Raw genomic sequence first — 16482 nt, 5'->3', positions numbered from 1 at the left:
AGGAAAAAAAAAAACCTAAAAAATAGGCAAATTATCTAATAGCTTGGTTTGAGTTATTTCTGCGACAAAAATAAACATCTTAAAATATTAGCAGATAATAATAATAAAGAAAGAAAAAAAAAAAAAAAAAAAAGACAGGAACGATTTTCTGATTCTCGAACCGCATTGTACGGACAATCTATGACTACGGACTTCCTCGTATCCCACAGTTTATAGTAGGTAGCCCCCCACCCCACTTCTTCTTTTTTTTTTTTTTTTTTTTTTTGGGTTTTCTATACCTATGATATCCCACCTTTACCATCTAATTTTTGTTTTGAATTTGTTTAATATTATTTTAATTTTATGGTTTCGCAGAATGGACTAGGCAGCATGACACCGTTGGTTCGCTGCGATGGCTTCCGCAGTTTCGGTAATATTTAGTATTTACCATCCATGATTTTCTTATTTATTTCTTCAAATTTTTTTGAAATTTATAGGATAATCCAAAATTCCAAATTGTATTTTTGTATTTTCTTTTTGCTAAAATTATGGAGGAAGAAAATTAAGCTTATATGGAGCATAATTTGTCAAATAAACTAGAGTTCTGTATAATATAGTATCTGGGTTTAACATGTTTCTGATCCTCATATATGCTATGTTTTCTAGGGAAGGAAATGGATTTGTGGAAGAAATGAAAAAAGTTGGTTTTACATATCTCTAACCTCCATTGTGATTCAGACAGTAATTACATGGTTGCCATTGATGTTAGTTTCTCAAGCATTCTGGTCAAAGACCTTATTTAACAAAATCTTGAAAAAGGGAAAATCTAGTACAATGCAGAATTAAAAGAAGTTAAGAAATGATAATTGTTGTTGTAAATTAGCTCATATAAAATTTTGACTACTTTTATATCTTAAGGTTTCCTGTAGCTTTTCATTAAATTTCTGATGCTTTTGAAACGTGATATATCTCCTTGAATGGTAAAAGATTTGATTTTTAGGGGTAATAAACGTATAATGCTTACTGGAAGTTTTGATTCTAGACAAGGATCTGTTGCTTGTGGTGCTCATATGATAAAAGATGGCCATGGTTACTGATATTCTAGATATGTTAGTATTGATGCTGCTGACTCATACTGGTAACTTGCTTTTTTCAATGGTGTAAATAAGACTCAACTCCTACTATAACTGGGTTTTCTTAATAGTGTAAATGAGACTCTTTCCAGCCTACTCATATTTTCTGTGTCTATCTTCTACTGTGTACCAAATTCGGCAGTGGGCGAAAAGTTTTGCCTAGAGACAGCAATTCATTCCTTCTTTTGGAAAAGGTGGAACTGTAGGCTAGTAAATGCTTTCTTAGGTGTCTCCATACATCACATTAATGATATTCATTCAAGAGGATAGTAGACGGAGTTGGTGCTTAGCATACATAGGAGCAATAGAGGTGTTTTTTCTTTTCTTAATGACTTAGTATTTATAAGGCTCCTTTGGGGTTTTGTTTTCGAAATTCATCTAGAAAGGATTGCTTCCTTTTACATGTCTTAAATAGTTTGCTAGCTACTAAATACATGTAGAATATTGAGTTATAGGTGTTCTTGTTAAATAGTCAAATTTGATATATTTCATTGACAATGGTGAAACCAAAAAGGAGGGGAAAAAATAACAATAATAAATGTATGGTTTAGCCAAACTTAATCTCTCTTCATAGCTTTATTTTGTTCTCTGTTCTTTATGTAGTCAATTAGCAAGAGGAATGATACAGTGAATCTCTGGTGATGGTGCTATTTCTACCAGCAATACATCTCTCAATGAAGCCGTTGTTGTCTTTTAGGCATCCTGCCATATGTCTTGTCATCTTTCCATGTGACTGCTATTTTGATTTTAGTTTTGTTTCTCATTTGCATTTCTTTAGTGGCTGAGATGGCTTAAAAAGTATACACGGAAAGGGGGAAAACTCACCAAATAAGCCTTACAAAGTTGGTATTTTTCGGTTTTATTTTATTAGACATGAACTGCGATGAGATTATACTTGTTAAAGTGGAGCTAAAACGAAAGGTGTTTGTCCAAGATAAAGTATAAACAACACTAGCAGGCAAGTAAAGAAAATTTTCCTTGTATGAGAGGAAATTAAATATATGCTCAACAATTTGGTTAGCATAACATTTTTGTTAGTGTAGGATTCCCCCTCATCCTTCTAGTGGTCCCCCCCTTCATGACTTCCACCTTTCTCTCCATAGAAGCAAAAGTTTTCCAGTTAAAGCAGGTAGGTTGTCGTCATTGGAAATAATAGTTTCATGTGGCTGCAGGCCCAAATTATTGTCTGAGCAATGCTTGATTGAGAACATAATCTGTTGTGGCACTGTATATGACAATCTAACGGCCCAGATGTGTCTCGATGCTTAGGTTTTCTCATCAAGTGGCTGACTTTTTAAATGATAAAGAACTTATTGTAACAAATGGAGGTTCAAAAAGTTCTCTCTCTCTCTCTCTCTCTCTCTCCCTCTCTCTCTCTCTTCTGGTTTTTGATTTCTTGCCTAATTTTAAGCTCATAATAAGATGTCTGTTTTCATTGTGGAATTTATTTAGTCTGGTAGCTCATACCAGAAGCATGGAGCATGGAACACCATGTTTGAGAAGTTGTCATGTAGTGTTTCAAATTCCAGGGTGAGATTGACTACTGGGAGTCTCCAGACAGATTGTTAGCACAGTATGAACTATAATATTCTTTTATGAATGTGTAGTTTGCAGAAGCAATGTGTGCTGCTCATATGAATGACTGATCTTATATGGTTTGGAAGTCTTATATGGTTCATAATCATCAAATTGCTCTCACTTTTTGCTCCCTTAGATTTCTGTGGTAGGCTTTTTCTGGAACTTTACTCCCATTTTTGTCCAACTTACCAAGTTAAATGTATTTTTTAGTATGCCAATTAAGAATATATGGTATTTTATTATTTTATTTTACTATTTTCATAACGGCACGCAAGTATGACAAGATTTTCTCATAATTCTCATATCCCTAAGTTAATATATGGAAATAAATGGGGATAGCCAACATGCCATTTGGAGTTGGAATAAATTTGAGGTTGGTTAAGGCACCGAGGCCCTATAAATTACCGAGTATTTCCTCAATATTTTCATTCCTATCTGAAGAGAAATAGGTTTTGGTTGTTTTTTATTTATTTATTATTTTTTATTGCTGTGATATTGTAAGAATGGCGGGCATGGGAAGCAAAAAAACTCAAAAGAAGACAACTCGGGGAACAGATGCTCGGCGAGTAGCTGTCTCAAGACCCCAATCTGGCCTCTCAAAGAACGCCTGCGAAGTTTGCACGTTGTGTGCAGTTGAGACTACTCTTGTTGTCCTCTCCCCAGGTGGTCAGGCTTTTCCTTCTGGCCATCCTTGTGCTGATTCTGGAACGAACAGGCTTTACCGGCATGTGAAGATAGACGCTGAAATTATTCGAGATTTTGAGGTCCGTCAGGAGGCTGTTCTGCATAAGCTTAGCAAGGAGTGCGCTCATCTACATTACCAGATAGAAGCTGAGAAGAAACGCGGGGAGAAACTCAAGCAGATGCAAGTGGAGAATCCGGTACCGTATCTGTTGGATGCACCAATAGAAAGTCTCAATAGGCAGGAGCTTTACACACTAAAGGCAATGGTGGAAGAAGTAAAGGAGAAGGTAGTCAAGCGAAGGAATGAGCTTGTAGCCCAGGCTTCAACTCCTTCCTCAGCTGCTGATTGCCCTGGCACTGATCCAGTAGGTGGTAATTCTTCAGCTGGTCCTCGAGGCCATCTCGGCAATTAACATGGTTCTTCATAATCCACTAGTCGGAGGGTGTGACTTTGTTGTGTTTCCTATAACACATGTTATGATCTACTCGCTCTCCCAAATCAATGTGTTAGACTGGTGGAACTGAATGTTGAATTGAATAAGGAATAATAATCCATGAATAATTTTCTCAATTCTCTTTTATGTTTCAATGCTGGTATTCTGTGATCTGATGTTGTCCTTTATTCTATGGTACCATTTTTTGAGTGGAGATCAAATGCTGTCTAATGGAAAGAATAACAGAATGCTTCAAGCACTAGACTGGCTGATCAAGCTATTAGCCCATACAATAGGAAATAATTGCAATTTTTGCAGAATTGCTCTTCTTTGTGCTCCATGTTTTTTCTACCTTGCATAATGCCCAAGGTAGGAAGGCATGCTTTTTTCTGAGTGCGCTGGATTGTCCTCCCATTGGTAATGGCAGTAATAGATTTATTCTTATTGAACTCTTTCAGGGTATTTTTGTAAAATGTAATACACATTAAGGGGCATAAAAGTCAACAAAGACTGAACAGAGAAGCTCTCTGTGTAAATTTACTGTTGAATAATTTCTTTAATTTTCTTTTTTGTCTGCTTTTAATGGAGTCTTTAGCATATACAGGCTGCTTGAACAGGACTAGCATTGATTTGGAATCTTGTTTAAAAGATGCATTATTTATTATTTTGAGTTGGAAATTTACCTTATCTGCTTGAGATTTCAATTTATATACCAAAACAGGCTGGGGTGCCTTCCAAGTGATATGGTATAGAATTAATTTTCAAGCATGGCCTTTGGTATTTATGGTGGATATCTGCATATATAACACTAAATAATAAATGTCTTCTGGTGGAATACATCCACAAGAATCAAGGCCCCTTTTACTTTCCAAAAAAAAAGGAAGAAAAGGAAAATTGTACTGTGCTGGGATTTATTTTCTAAATTTCATTTTTTTGTCATAAATCAATGCTGCAAAGTCCAAAAGGATCGGGGGTTGAGAAAGGGAATTTAAATTTAACAAATGCCAATGCATACATTCCTTAACTCATTGTATTAATATCACTTTTTATTCTTAAGAGCAAATTATGTTAATAGTAACAAAAATAATGTTAAAAATCTATTAAAGGTTAATTCAGGATTGATCATTAGAAATTGATTTTTAAAGAATCTCATATTAAATGTTTCTTCCTAAATCATTAAATAGATAATTTTCTAAGCAAAAAATGTTTTCAAATTTTCTTGTTTGCTTTGCTCTCGTTGTTTAATGAAATGATAAATCTTTATAAAATAAAATAAAATGTCTTTTTTTATTTTTTATTTGGTGAATTAATAAATTAAAATGTCATTTATATGTGCAATAGACCAATACTAATATTTTTCTTTTTGTCAGAAATACTGCAATATTGTAAGTGGGAAAAAGCCCAAAGTATCCGTACATATGGGCCTAAGACACAATTCAAGTGGAAAGCCCAAATGATACTGAAATATAGGCCTGGACTTATTAACGAAACGGATATGGAACACAAAGCCCAGGGCCTGGTCCGAAGTCTCACTCTCTCTCTCTCTCCCCACCCCCCCCCTCGCACGTGCCACATTCTCCACCTGTCCTCATCAAGAACAAAAAAAAAAAGGGTTTCACTGCAAACACCGAGTAAATACAGCGTCAAAGAAAGAGGGCGTAGGTGGGAAAAAAATGGCGATGGCGATGGTACGATCTGCTTTGCTCCGCAACTCCATGCGTGGTGGCTCTCGAGTTCCTTCTGCACCTCCTAAGCGCAACTTTGCTTCCTCTTCTCATCACGACGATGCCTGTAAATCCCCTTTTTTTCTGTTTCTCTTTATATATATATATATATAAATATATTTTTATACATATACACACAGATTTGATAATTATATGATTTTGATTTTTGTTTCTGGGTGTGATTCCGATTGTGTTATTTTAAACTAAATCCGAATTTTCTTCACCCGCGAATTCGATTCATTTTCTGAGTTTTGTCCCCGCCCGGGTTGTTAATTCTTGTTCTCTGAAATGAGGTTTAATTTTCTGTATGTTTGGATGAATTTATTTTGATTGGTTTATAATAATTGTGGAAATGTGGGAAAAGGAAAATTATTTGAAGATTTGAATTTTATTGACGATATGGTTCATAGCATGGATTGGTTTTTCAGAAATGTATTTGGATAGAATTTTATCTCAATGTTTGGAATTTGGTTTCATATTCCGTCCTATTTCTGGTGCAAAGGCACTGTTTTGTACTTCTAAACACAGTATCTATTAGTTCGTACTGTATTCTTATGATAAGGTACTCGTATCGGAAAAACCAATTTGGATTGTAACATTAGACTTAGAATTTTCGATCGTATTATGTATTATAAATCACATTACAATCACTCTTTCTGCCGTGGAATTTCTTATAGTCTATGATACATTCAGTATGTTCAATGGACGATGATAACTTAGTATCTGTTCTATCGTTTCTTTTCTGCTCCCAAGCTATTGTATTGACTTTTCATTCTTCTATCCCAAAATACGTTGTAGATGAGACGGCAAAGTGGGAAAAAATTACTTATGCAGGCATTGTGACATGCACCATTTTAGCCATTTATAACCTACGAAAGGGTCATCCCCACGACGATCCACCTCCTGTAAGATTTCTTCTGTAGCTTAGTGAATCTTGTCTTAACCTTTACTTCATGCGGAGTTGCATATCTTTGTGTCATAGTCTAATAATAGAAGGGATTGATCCAATAGCTTTTCAAAAGTTTTGCCCTTAATTTGTGATATATACCTTTATATCCTTGCTTTTGGCATCTGACATGCTTTACTTTATCTTTTTCTCTATTTGCAGCCATACCCATATCTGCACATACGCAATAAGGAGTTTCCATGGGGTAAAGTTTTTATATTCATTATGTTTTTTTAGTATTTATTATTTCTATCCATGCCTTAAGGATTGCCCGATAATGCACATTGTTGTCTTTTATGATTAAAAATCAATATGTTATTTAAGTCGTTCACAGTGCCATTTTATGCTGGACCATTTCACAATTTGCTAAATGTTATTGGTTACTCTTGAGTCGGCATCAAGTTTAACATTCAGTTACTTAGAATGACACAAAGGTCTAAATCTTATGTCTGCTTGACTGCTTTGTTTGACATGACATTATTGGATAACATGGCAATTGGATCTTAGATATAGCTTTTAACTTTTGCTCTAACTGAACTGAAGAGGTGCATACCAGATCATGAGGTGGTGGTAAAAAATCTTGAACGGGTAGATGACCTTAAATGTATTTTGTCCATCTGAATGGAGACCAATAAGTAATAGAGACTGATGTTGTCTAAGTTGATTATGGGTACCTGGACTACATGATATTAGTGCACTGTGTTTGAAAAACATTAAAGGTCAAAGGAATCGTACAAGAATTGTGTGGGCCCTAAGTAGGAGGGAAGATTAAATGCCAGTGAAATTGGATATAAACGTGTCTGAGTTTTAGGTTATGGCTCAGATTTATATTCCAACAGAATGTGCCATGATAAAAGGTCAGGCAGAATAAAAGCAACTGCAACTGCTTATGAAATCCAAAGGTCCTGTCTTGCTAACTTTATTTAACAAGATGATGGTTACAGAAATTAGTAAGGTAGTTAAATGTGTGACATTGGAAAGCATTTATATCCAATGTTATATATGCTTGGTTGGTCATAAGGTAAGATATTGGATGCATAGACTATGTAAAATCTTTTTGAACATTGAACGGAGATTTGGTTTATTACTCAGGGACAAGTGGAGCGTAAGTAGGAGTAAATGTTAAATACCAGTGACATTGGATATTAACATGTCTGCATTTTAGTTTATGGCTCAGGCTTATATTCCAATCAGAATGTTCCATCAAAAAAGGTCAGGCAGAATAAAAGCAACTGCTTATGAAATTCAACGGTCGTGTCTTGCTAACTTTATTTAATTAGATGATGGTTACAAAAACTAGTAAGATAGCTAATTCTGTGAGAAAGAATATGTATAATACCAATGGAAACTGCAACAAAGTACTTCTGTACGTGAATAATTTAGCATACTGAGGTACGTAAAAATTCGTGCATTTTGTTTTTCTAATCTGCACAGGTCCTAAGACCGCAAAACGGTTCCCTCTTCCTGCGTTTTTAGGATACTAAGATACAATGCATTTGTCCTTTAGGCCTTGGTGGTAAAGTCCAATCTTATGTGAGAGATCTTGGGCTCTAATAACCCCAAAATAAAGTAAATATGTGACGCATTCTCATTTTTACTCTCATTTGCTTATGGGGTTTTGTATTGCCTTTTTTTTTTTTTTTTTTTTTTTTTTTTTTTCTCCTTCCCTGATTTGCCTCTTGGAATAATTATAAGCCTGCAATTTTTCCCCCCCCTTCTCATCTAATTTATTTGTTATACTGTTCAGGTCCGGATGGGCTTTTCGAGAGAAAGCATGATCACCACTAGAATATTTTCTGATCCATGTCAAGGAGATACCAATAACCTCTTCTTCACATTTTACTTGGAATTGTTGAATTGTTTTTAGATGTTAATGTTTGTGTTTATCATTTTGATTCTGGATTCAGGCCCGTATCAGGCATGTTACTATCTTTTATGCTTTCTTTCTGTCAAGCGTACTTTGTTACATTTTAATAAGTTGACAATTCTTCTTTTCCAGTTTTATGATTTTCCATCTGTGTTCTCTAAAACTATATGCACCAAATTTCCATTTTAGTAAATAAATTTATAAATACTCAATTAGATATCTACATTTGTTATCAAAACAGCCACTCGATTCCGTTGGTTTTGTCCCGCCTAAAACCACCACAAGTCAATCGGTCAAGCAATGCACCATGATTCTACTGAAATAAAGAAATAAATAATATACACTAATAATTTGATGATGAGGATGATAATGATGATGTCATAATAATAATAATAATAATAAAAGAAAGTTAAAATGAGACAAAGACCTTGCGTTTTAACATCATTGGAAGGTTTGCAAGGATTTCTTTCAACAGATGGACTTTTGACGACTCGATTTTAACAACCTAATGTCATTTTCCAAGTCTACAATGGAATGAAACATAAAATTTGGCCTTTTTATTTATCTATGCTCAAGACCAACATCTGCTTCTTTAAGGCAGGTCCTACTTTGTCCTTTTCTTTTTGGGTTGTAAGATCTAATTTCCTACAGTAATGGGTCAACCATCCCAGATTAATTACTCTTTTCCTTTGTCTAAAGTTGGAATGTCATATTCTTGCCGAAGCAAAACGTGTTTGGCCGCAGGTTTCAGTGTCAAATTTTTTTTGGCTGCAGGTTTTATTGTCAATTTCTAGGTATGTGACAATGCCAGTTGTGCATGCGTGGTAGATTCAAGGCCAATGCAGGTGCAACAGGATCAACATGTTTGTTTTCTACCTACTCTCTTTTACCGGCTATCGATATAATCGTGTAATTAAAGATAGCTTTTTAAAGTAATAATCTTTGTCCTCGAGCCAAAAGAAGTCGGTGATTGTCCATGTCACTGGCATATACAATTTGAGTGAAGCTTCATCATGCAAACCGACACTTTTTTTTTTTTTTTGGTGCTCTTTTCGTTTGCTTAGAAAAGAGAAGGAAAAACACTTAGCTTTTTAGACACCGTAAAAGAACCGGGACAAAAGATAGGGTAAAAAATTTAATATTAATAATCTACTATAGTCTACTGTGGTAAACAATCAAAACTACATGAAAAGTTGGTATCTCAAAAGAAGTCTACATATTATAAAACTTAAACCTTACAGCTTGATACTTTTTTTTTTTTTTTTTTTTTGGGTTTTTGACATCATCATCCACTCAAAACACATAACAATGGAACGTGACTGATTTGAATGATCACTCTGGGTAAAAAGAAAAAAAAGCAAAATGACATGGTCGTATAAGGAATGCTACATCGAACTTATTGGCAATAGTCTCTACGCTGTAGCTTCGTTATTGTTGCCTTCAGTTTTGCTTTCTGGCAAGGTTCCCAAGTTGTTACTAGCCTGTTGCTCTTCTTGAGGGGTTGAAGATTCCGAAGAATCGATTGGATCATTTCGGGCAGTGTTGCCGTTGCCATTTTCATTTGAGGATGCTTCGTTGTCTTTCTGGGCACCAACCTTTTCTTCTTGGTTTACAACTTTGTTGTCATTTGTGTTGCTTTGATCAACATTTTTATTCTCATTCTGGCCAGCATCAGTGTTGGTATTTGCGTTTGAGGAATCCTCTTTATCTTGGGAGACTGTAGAATCCAACGTAACAGCTGTTTCACTAGCACCTTTGTTGTCATTTGTGTTGTTCTGTTCAACCTTTTCATTGTCACTCTGGCCAGCATCGGTGTTAGTGTTTTTGTTTGAGGATTCCTCTTTGTCTTGGGAGACTGTAGAATCAGATGTAACACTTGTACCTTTGTTGTCATTGGCATTATTCTGTTCACTCCCATTCACATTTTGGCCAGCATCAGTGTTAGTATTCGTGTTTGAGGAATCCCCCTTATCTTGGGAGACTGCAGAATCAGATGTGATAACGGCTTCACTTGAACCTTTTTCGTCATTTGCATTATTCTGCTGAACACTTTCATTCACATTCTGGCCAGCATCAGTGTTAGTGTTCGTGTTTGATTCCTCTTTATTTTGGAAGACTGTAGCATCAGATGTACCAACTGCTTCTTTTTGACCTGAATCTGCATGCTCATTCACGTTACTCTGGATGGTATTTTGGTTCTCGTTCTGGTGTGCATCAGCATTGTTATCTTGGTTTGAGGATCCATCATTACCTTGCTGGGATGAAGAATCAGAAGAATCAACTTGTTCCTTTTGGTCAGCATTATTCTCATCAGTGTTTACTGATAGTACTCTTTCTTGTGTTCCTCCATCTCCAGAGTTGTTGCTTGAATGTTGCTCCTGGGCAGCACCATTATTTTCACTCGTGGTACCAGAAGTATCTGTGTATGCTCCATTAGACTGACCTCCATTCTCTGTAGCAGGGGTTGCTGTTCTCTCAAACTCTTGTTTCTCGCTGTTAGAAGATGATTCAGAATTTTCGGTTTGCTGCAGTGTAACATTTTCCGGGGTGGAGTCATCTCCCTTAGAAGATGTGTCATCAGCTCTCTCACTTTGATTCTGTGTTGTATCCATCTCCTTCTGGTGAGAGTTTCCAAGAGTTTCTTCTCTGATATTCTCAGAATTTGTGTCCACTTGCTTCTGCTCATTTGAATCTGTAGCTACTGTTGAACCAGGATGGGAACCACTGTCCTGATCAGGGTGATTACTCTCATTACCATCCTTCCTAGTGGCTGTTGCATTATTAGAATTATTGCTTTCAATGGTTCCAGTTTCTCCTTCATTTGAAACTGACTCATTTTGGTTGACATCAACTGCTTCAGAGCTATTTGTATTACTCTGCTGCTCAAACTCAAGATTTTCTTTGTTTTCAATCTGCTTCTCCTCATTGGAATTTTCCGAGCCACCTTGCTCATTTTCACCTCTTGTATTTTGAATTTCATGAACTACAGCACTGGAGGCATCATCCCCCTTGTAATGTTCTTCTCTAGCCTCCTCACTATTTCTGTCACCTCCATCTTGAACCTGATCATCAGACAAAACCTTCTCTTCAATTTTAGCTTCCTTCTCTTCAGCCTCTCCTTGACCCTCTACATTTTCCTTCTCTTCAATTCTGTCATCTTTTCTCTCTTCATTCTCCTTTTCTTGACTCTCTCCTCTGTTTCCATCAACCTCCTTCTCTTTGCTTTCCCCATCCTCGCTGCCTTCACTCTGCTTCTCATTGTTGTCTTCACCCTCTTTTTGTTCATTTGCGCTCTGTTTGCTCTCTTCATGATCCTTACCTTCATTATCCTTCTGTTTGCTCTCTCCATTCTCATTCTCTTCATTAGCTGTCTCCTTAATCTCTGGTCTCACATTCTCAACATCTACTGAATCACCCTGATGCTCAGTACCCTCTTCAGTTCTCTCCAGAATATTTTCATGCACCTCATCTTCTCCACCATTTTTACCCATATTTTCAATCTCTTCAGGCTTGTTTTCTTCTTCTTCATTCCTGTTTACATTTTCAATCTCTTCAGGCTTGTTTTCTTCTTCTTCCTCATCTTCCTTGTGCCTTACATCTCTTACAGAAGTTTCATCCACTGGAGTATTAAGGTCCTTTCTTCCCAACTTAACAACTTCATTTCCAACCTTTGCGGTTTCACCAAATTGTGTGTTCTTACCTTGAGACTGCTTGATCTGGTAAACCAGCCAGACGCACACACCCAGCAAAATAAATAGCTGTAAAGCATGCTTCACCTTTAAGCCTTTCGATCTCTGGTTTCGTCGAGGAGATAGCCTGAACATGATGAATTTCTTTCAGGCTCTACCTATATGTGTTTCACAAAAACCTGCACAAAAATTGTGTCAATGGCTTGAGTCAGAGAGATAAAAATGGATATTAGGAATCAAAAGAAAGGTTGTTCTAATTTAGAAATTGCCACTTAGAACTATTGAATTATGTAAATCTCTCCAATTACAACAAGCAAAATATAAGTTAAGGGAAAAAAAACAAAAAAAAAATAAAAACACACACACACACACACACACACACTCTTAAAAGTTGGAGAAAAACTAAAATTAAAATAACCACTCAATCCAGATACGATTGAAGGAAGAAGGGCCGGGAACTCAGAAGCAGAATTGGAACACTATGAGCAATCCTATATGCTACCACCTATTTTCTTAGAGAAAGCCATAATCCAAATCACATACTGAGCATCTCCCATTCTCAGAAGCCAAAATGGGATGCTTCAAATGCAAATTCTAAGGTTTACCCGCTTGGCTCAACCTCTTCAATGATAAGAAATCAAGCTTACGATCTTTCAACAAGTTTTCAAGCCAAAGCCACTCAAAAATTCAAGCAGTGTACGAAAATATGGAAAAAAAAAAAAAAGAGAAAAAAAGAAAAGAAAAGAAAACGAACAAGCAGAGAAATACTCAAAATCCTCACGGATCTAAAAAAGCAGGCACAGCAAAAGCACCAAAAGTATGAATATACTTGGATTTGAGATACTTAAACTGGTATCCTAGAAATCTAAAATGCATGTAACAAGTCATACCTGTTCTTAAGTTTTAATGAGCGTTTTAGTTTCCGCAATGATAAAAAAAGTTTACTTCTTTTCGGGTGTCGGTGGTTGAAACTACCAAATGCAAGAAACAGAATGGCTGCAAAATAGCCAGCCCAAATACAAAACGGTTTCTTTGAATGAATAAAATGGCTGATCTGAGAAGTGGATTTGTGGGTTTTTTTATTTTCTCAGTGCGTTTACTTAGACATTCTGGATCTGAAATCTGAGAAATCCAAAGAAGAAGAACAGCAAAAAGGTACGTGAAAGAATAGAGAGGTGTCAGCTATTCGCTCAAACTCTTGTTTTTATGTGTGATCCATTTATATAAAGACTAGTGGACTATAAAGAAAGCCTTGCTTTTTCTCGTTGTCAAAGCGGTTCACCGATGTAAAGAAAACGCTGTCGTTTTTTGGTCAAACAACTTAATCAAAAGGTTAATAATCATTAATGGTCACAAACCTGCCACGTGTCGCTTCATCCTTGAAGAAGCCCATTCCAAAGTCGGTGACCTTTCTTCTTTCTCTATCGCTTTCATTCGTCTTCCATATCTGAACCGAGGTGAAGGGTTTCCTTCGATTGTTCACTGTGATCGACTTTGCCACACCACCAAGCAACAGAGACTCTACGATTGAAAGTATCAAAACCCCAAAAAAAAAAAAAAAAAAAAAACCCTCCAAATGGCTTCCAAGCTTTTAGCTTCCAATCTCCGCCAAACCCTCGCACGGATCTCCACTTTCTCTCCCCTCCGTTCCTTATCCACCGCCGCCGCCACCGCCCCAGCTCTGGCGACTTCCGTCCCCGAAACTTTCGAGGACCCAAATGAGATTTCCATCAAAGGAGTGAGAATTTCCGGTAGACCTCTATACCTGGATATGCAAGCCACTTCGCCGGTGGACCCAAGGGTTCTCGATGCCATGCTTCCTTTCTATCTTTCCCGATTCGGTAACCCCCATTCTCGAACTCACCTGTACGGATGGGAATCGGACGAGGCCGTCGAGACCGCTCGAGCCCAGGTGGCGTCTCTCATCGGCGCGTCGCCGAAAGAGATTGTCTTCACTTCTGGAGCTACGGAATCCAATAACATATCCGTCAAAGGGGTTTTGCACTTCTACAGGGATAAGAAACGGCATGTTATCACCACCCAGACCGAGCACAAGTGCGTCCTCGATTCCTGTCGCCATCTCCAGCAAGAGGGTTTCGAGGTTACTTACCTTCCCGTGGGCTCCGATGGTCTTGTGGACTTGGATAAGCTCAGGTCAGCTATTCGGCCTGATACGGGTCTGGTTTCGATCATGACGGTGAACAATGAGATTGGTGTGATTCAGCCCATGGAGGAGATTGGAAAGATTTGCAAGGAGTTTAATATTCCATTCCATACGGATGCTGCACAAGCTTTGGGGAAGATTCCCATCGATGTAGACAAGTGGAATGTGAGCTTGATGTCTCTCAGTGGGCATAAGATTTACGGGCCAAAGGGTGTTGGAGCTTTGTATATGAGACGGCGTCCAAGGATCCGTGTGGAGCCCCAAATGAATGGTGGTGGCCAGGAGAGAGGGATAAGGAGTGGAACTGTTCCGACCCCTTTGGTGGTTGGGATGGGTGCCGCCTGTGAGCTTGCCAAGAAGGAGATGGAGTACGATGAGAAGAGAATTACTGCATTGCAGGAGCGTTTGCTTAATGGGATTAGAGCAAAACTTGATGGGGTTGTTTTGAATGGAAGTCTGGAGAGGCGTTATGTGGGAAACGTGAATTTGTCATTTGCTTATGTTGAAGGAGAGAGTTTGCTCATGGGGTTGAAGGAAGTGGCGGTTTCTAGTGGGAGTGCTTGTACCAGTGCGAGTTTGGAGCCCTCTTATGTGTTGAGGGCATTGGGTGTGGATGAAGACATGGCTCATACTTCGATTAGGTTCGGAATTGGGAGGTTCACGACGGAGGCAGAGATTGATCGGGCAGTTGAGCTTACTGTTCATCAGGTGGAGAAGCTGAGGGAAATGAGCCCTCTTTATGAAATGGTGAAGGAAGGGATCAATCTGAAAGAGATACAATGGTCACAGCACTGAGAAATTGAATAGTGGAATTGTGGTGGGATCTTCTTAATTCACAAAGTGGAAGAGGCATTCTGGAATAGGATGGGATTATGTGTTAGCTGAAGATAAAACTCTAAGCAGTTGCTGCTAAACCAGATGCAGAATCTATGTTGTCTCATAAAGGTTTTTGTTTTGTTATCCTTCTGGTTAGTTGACTTGGATAACTCTTCATGGTTATCTATGTGACCTTTAATTTTGCAAATACGTAGTCCTTTTGCGATACTCATACGAATGAGCTGGTTTGATGATGAAGAAGAAAAGGAGTATAGGCACTTATCTATGCTGTAGTTTCAAAATGTATTATACTTTTCTGGTTTTTTACCTTGTGGCTTAAATTATTATGCGTGGAAATTATTCTAGACTTTCTTAAACTAGATTCAATTATTGGCTTATATGTGGTGAGATTAGAGGCTTGTGTTGGATCTATTTCATAGGAAGGTAGGCAGAGAAGGTAGGAAGAGTGGAGTGCGTTAGATGAATGGAGAGTTTATTGTAATTTACTACTAAACGATGGCAAATCACATATTGCATTTATTAATATAATTTCTACTGCATAATGGAGTAAAATTGAAAACGAGTTGAGGGTTGGGACAAGTTTGGTTGTCAAGAAACTCAAATGCAAGAAGTCGTAAGAAATGTTCCATTGCTCTTAGTTCAGAAGTTGAGGCCCCATTTTAAGTGTGTTAAACTTCTATGAAATTGCTAGATATAAGGATGCGCATAAAAGTATCAGAATCAACTGAGAGAGAGAGAGTGTGTGTCTGTGTGTGTGACCGAGTATAGGCAGATATATCTAGGTAATTTTTGTATTTAAATGAAAATAATATAAAAAATAATTTATTTTTGTAATTTGATTTATTGTTATTTTTATTAGTGTTATATGATGTTTAAAATATTGATGACACCTGAATTTACACTAAAAAGTACCGAGGCACCTCGTTGATTACTCATTGGGGGTGTGATTGTCATAAAAAATATAAAAACAAAAATAAAAACAACAAGATACTGTTACTGGATGACAGTTAGCTGGACTCAAAAGATAGGGTAAAAGGTTCAATACTTGGGCCTAAAAGTCTCATGTATGGATCTGATACATAAAGATATCACGCGGGGAAGCCTTTTTAAGTGTGTTCATTTTAAAACGTCAATTGAAGTTGCTAGCTATTGCACATTGTGGATGGGTGTGGTGCTAAAAGGGGTTATATCCACTTCATCGTTTTCATACACGTTAAGCTACATCATTATATCCTCTGAAGTGGCATGGTTTTTCGATTTCTCTTCCCGCTGATGTACATGTTGGATTAGTTGAAGTGTTGTCTGTATTTGTAGTTGTGTTGTAATTGTCTCGGAAGTAACCTCCTCTGGTTCTCATCCCCAAAGTTGTGTTTATTATCATAATCAAAGTGTGTGTGATGATGGACTAATTGCGTGGAAGTAAAGTGAACTTTCTTTTGAATTTGCT

The 16482-nt window shown here is 37.2% G+C and overlaps 4 protein-coding genes across 8 annotated transcripts; 3 read left to right on the top strand and 1 right to left on the bottom strand.

Moving 5' to 3' along the window:
* Positions 1-63: 63 nt before the first annotated feature.
* On the top strand, positions 64-3945 carry LOC107425004 (agamous-like MADS-box protein AGL29). Of its 5 annotated transcripts, none has more exons than XM_016034926.4 (4): positions 64-219; positions 355-409; positions 646-743; positions 3193-3945. In XM_016034926.4, the coding sequence occupies exons 2-4, from the start codon at positions 392-394 to the stop codon at positions 3785-3787; spliced, it is 711 nt and encodes a 236-aa protein (XP_015890412.1). In that variant the 5' UTR covers positions 64-219; positions 355-391; the 3' UTR covers positions 3788-3945. The 5 variants fall into 5 exon arrangements, with proteins under 5 accessions (XP_015890412.1, XP_015890414.1, XP_015890413.1 ...); XM_016034927.4 differs by having other exon boundaries at positions 78-215; XM_016034928.4 differs by lacking the exon at positions 646-743 and having other exon boundaries at positions 66-219.
* A 1472-nt stretch (positions 3946-5417) lies between these two features.
* LOC107424999 (cytochrome c oxidase subunit 6a, mitochondrial) lies at positions 5418-8480 on the top strand. Its single transcript, XM_016034918.4, has 4 exons — positions 5418-5599; positions 6331-6437; positions 6641-6683; positions 8226-8480. The coding sequence occupies exons 1-4, from the start codon at positions 5482-5484 to the stop codon at positions 8264-8266; spliced, it is 309 nt and encodes a 102-aa protein (XP_015890404.1). The 5' UTR covers positions 5418-5481; the 3' UTR covers positions 8267-8480.
* Positions 8481-9467: 987 nt separating this feature from the next.
* Positions 9468-13245, bottom strand: LOC125423920 (uncharacterized). The gene is made up of 2 exons (XM_048479803.2): positions 12925-13245; positions 9468-12213 (listed from the first exon to the last, which is right to left on the bottom strand). Exon 2 carries the CDS (start codon positions 12167-12169, stop codon positions 9758-9760), a length of 2412 nt encoding a protein of 803 aa, XP_048335760.2. The 5' UTR covers positions 12170-12213; positions 12925-13245; the 3' UTR covers positions 9468-9757.
* A 202-nt stretch (positions 13246-13447) lies between these two features.
* LOC107425027 (cysteine desulfurase, mitochondrial) lies at positions 13448-15379 on the top strand. The gene has a single exon (XM_016034954.4). The coding sequence runs from the start codon at positions 13611-13613 to the stop codon at positions 14991-14993; it is 1383 nt and encodes a 460-aa protein (XP_015890440.1). The 5' UTR covers positions 13448-13610; the 3' UTR covers positions 14994-15379.
* Positions 15380-16482: the final 1103 nt, after the last annotated feature.

Source organism: Ziziphus jujuba, chromosome 7 (assembly GCF_031755915.1).
Source record: "Ziziphus jujuba cultivar Dongzao chromosome 7, ASM3175591v1".
NCBI classification, from domain to species: Eukaryota; Viridiplantae; Streptophyta; class Magnoliopsida; order Rosales; family Rhamnaceae; genus Ziziphus; species Ziziphus jujuba.
This window is presented reverse-complemented; position numbering and strand designations above follow the sequence as displayed.

Coding starts and splice junctions, on each gene's coding strand:
- LOC107425027 (XM_016034954.4), top strand. CDS start 13,611: ATGGCTTCCAAGCTTTTAGCTTCCAATCTCCGCCAAACCCTCGCACGG.
- LOC125423920 (XM_048479803.2), bottom strand. CDS start 12,169: ATGTTCAGGCTATCTCCTCGACGAAACCAGAGATCGAAAGGCTTAAAG.
- LOC107425004 (XM_025076898.3), top strand. CDS start 2,374: ATGCTTAGGTTTTCTCATCAAGTGGCTGACTTTTTAAATGATAAAGAA. Junction 2,643..3,192: donor GTAGTGTTTCAAATTCCAGG/GTGAGATTGACT, acceptor TGATATTGTAAG/AATGGCGGGCATGGGAAGCA.
- LOC107424999 (XM_016034918.4), top strand. CDS start 5,482: ATGGCGATGGCGATGGTACGATCTGCTTTGCTCCGCAACTCCATGCGT. Junction 5,600..6,330: donor TTCTCATCACGACGATGCCT/GTAAATCCCCTT, acceptor AATACGTTGTAG/ATGAGACGGCAAAGTGGGAA. Junction 6,438..6,640: donor CCCACGACGATCCACCTCCT/GTAAGATTTCTT, acceptor CTCTATTTGCAG/CCATACCCATATCTGCACAT.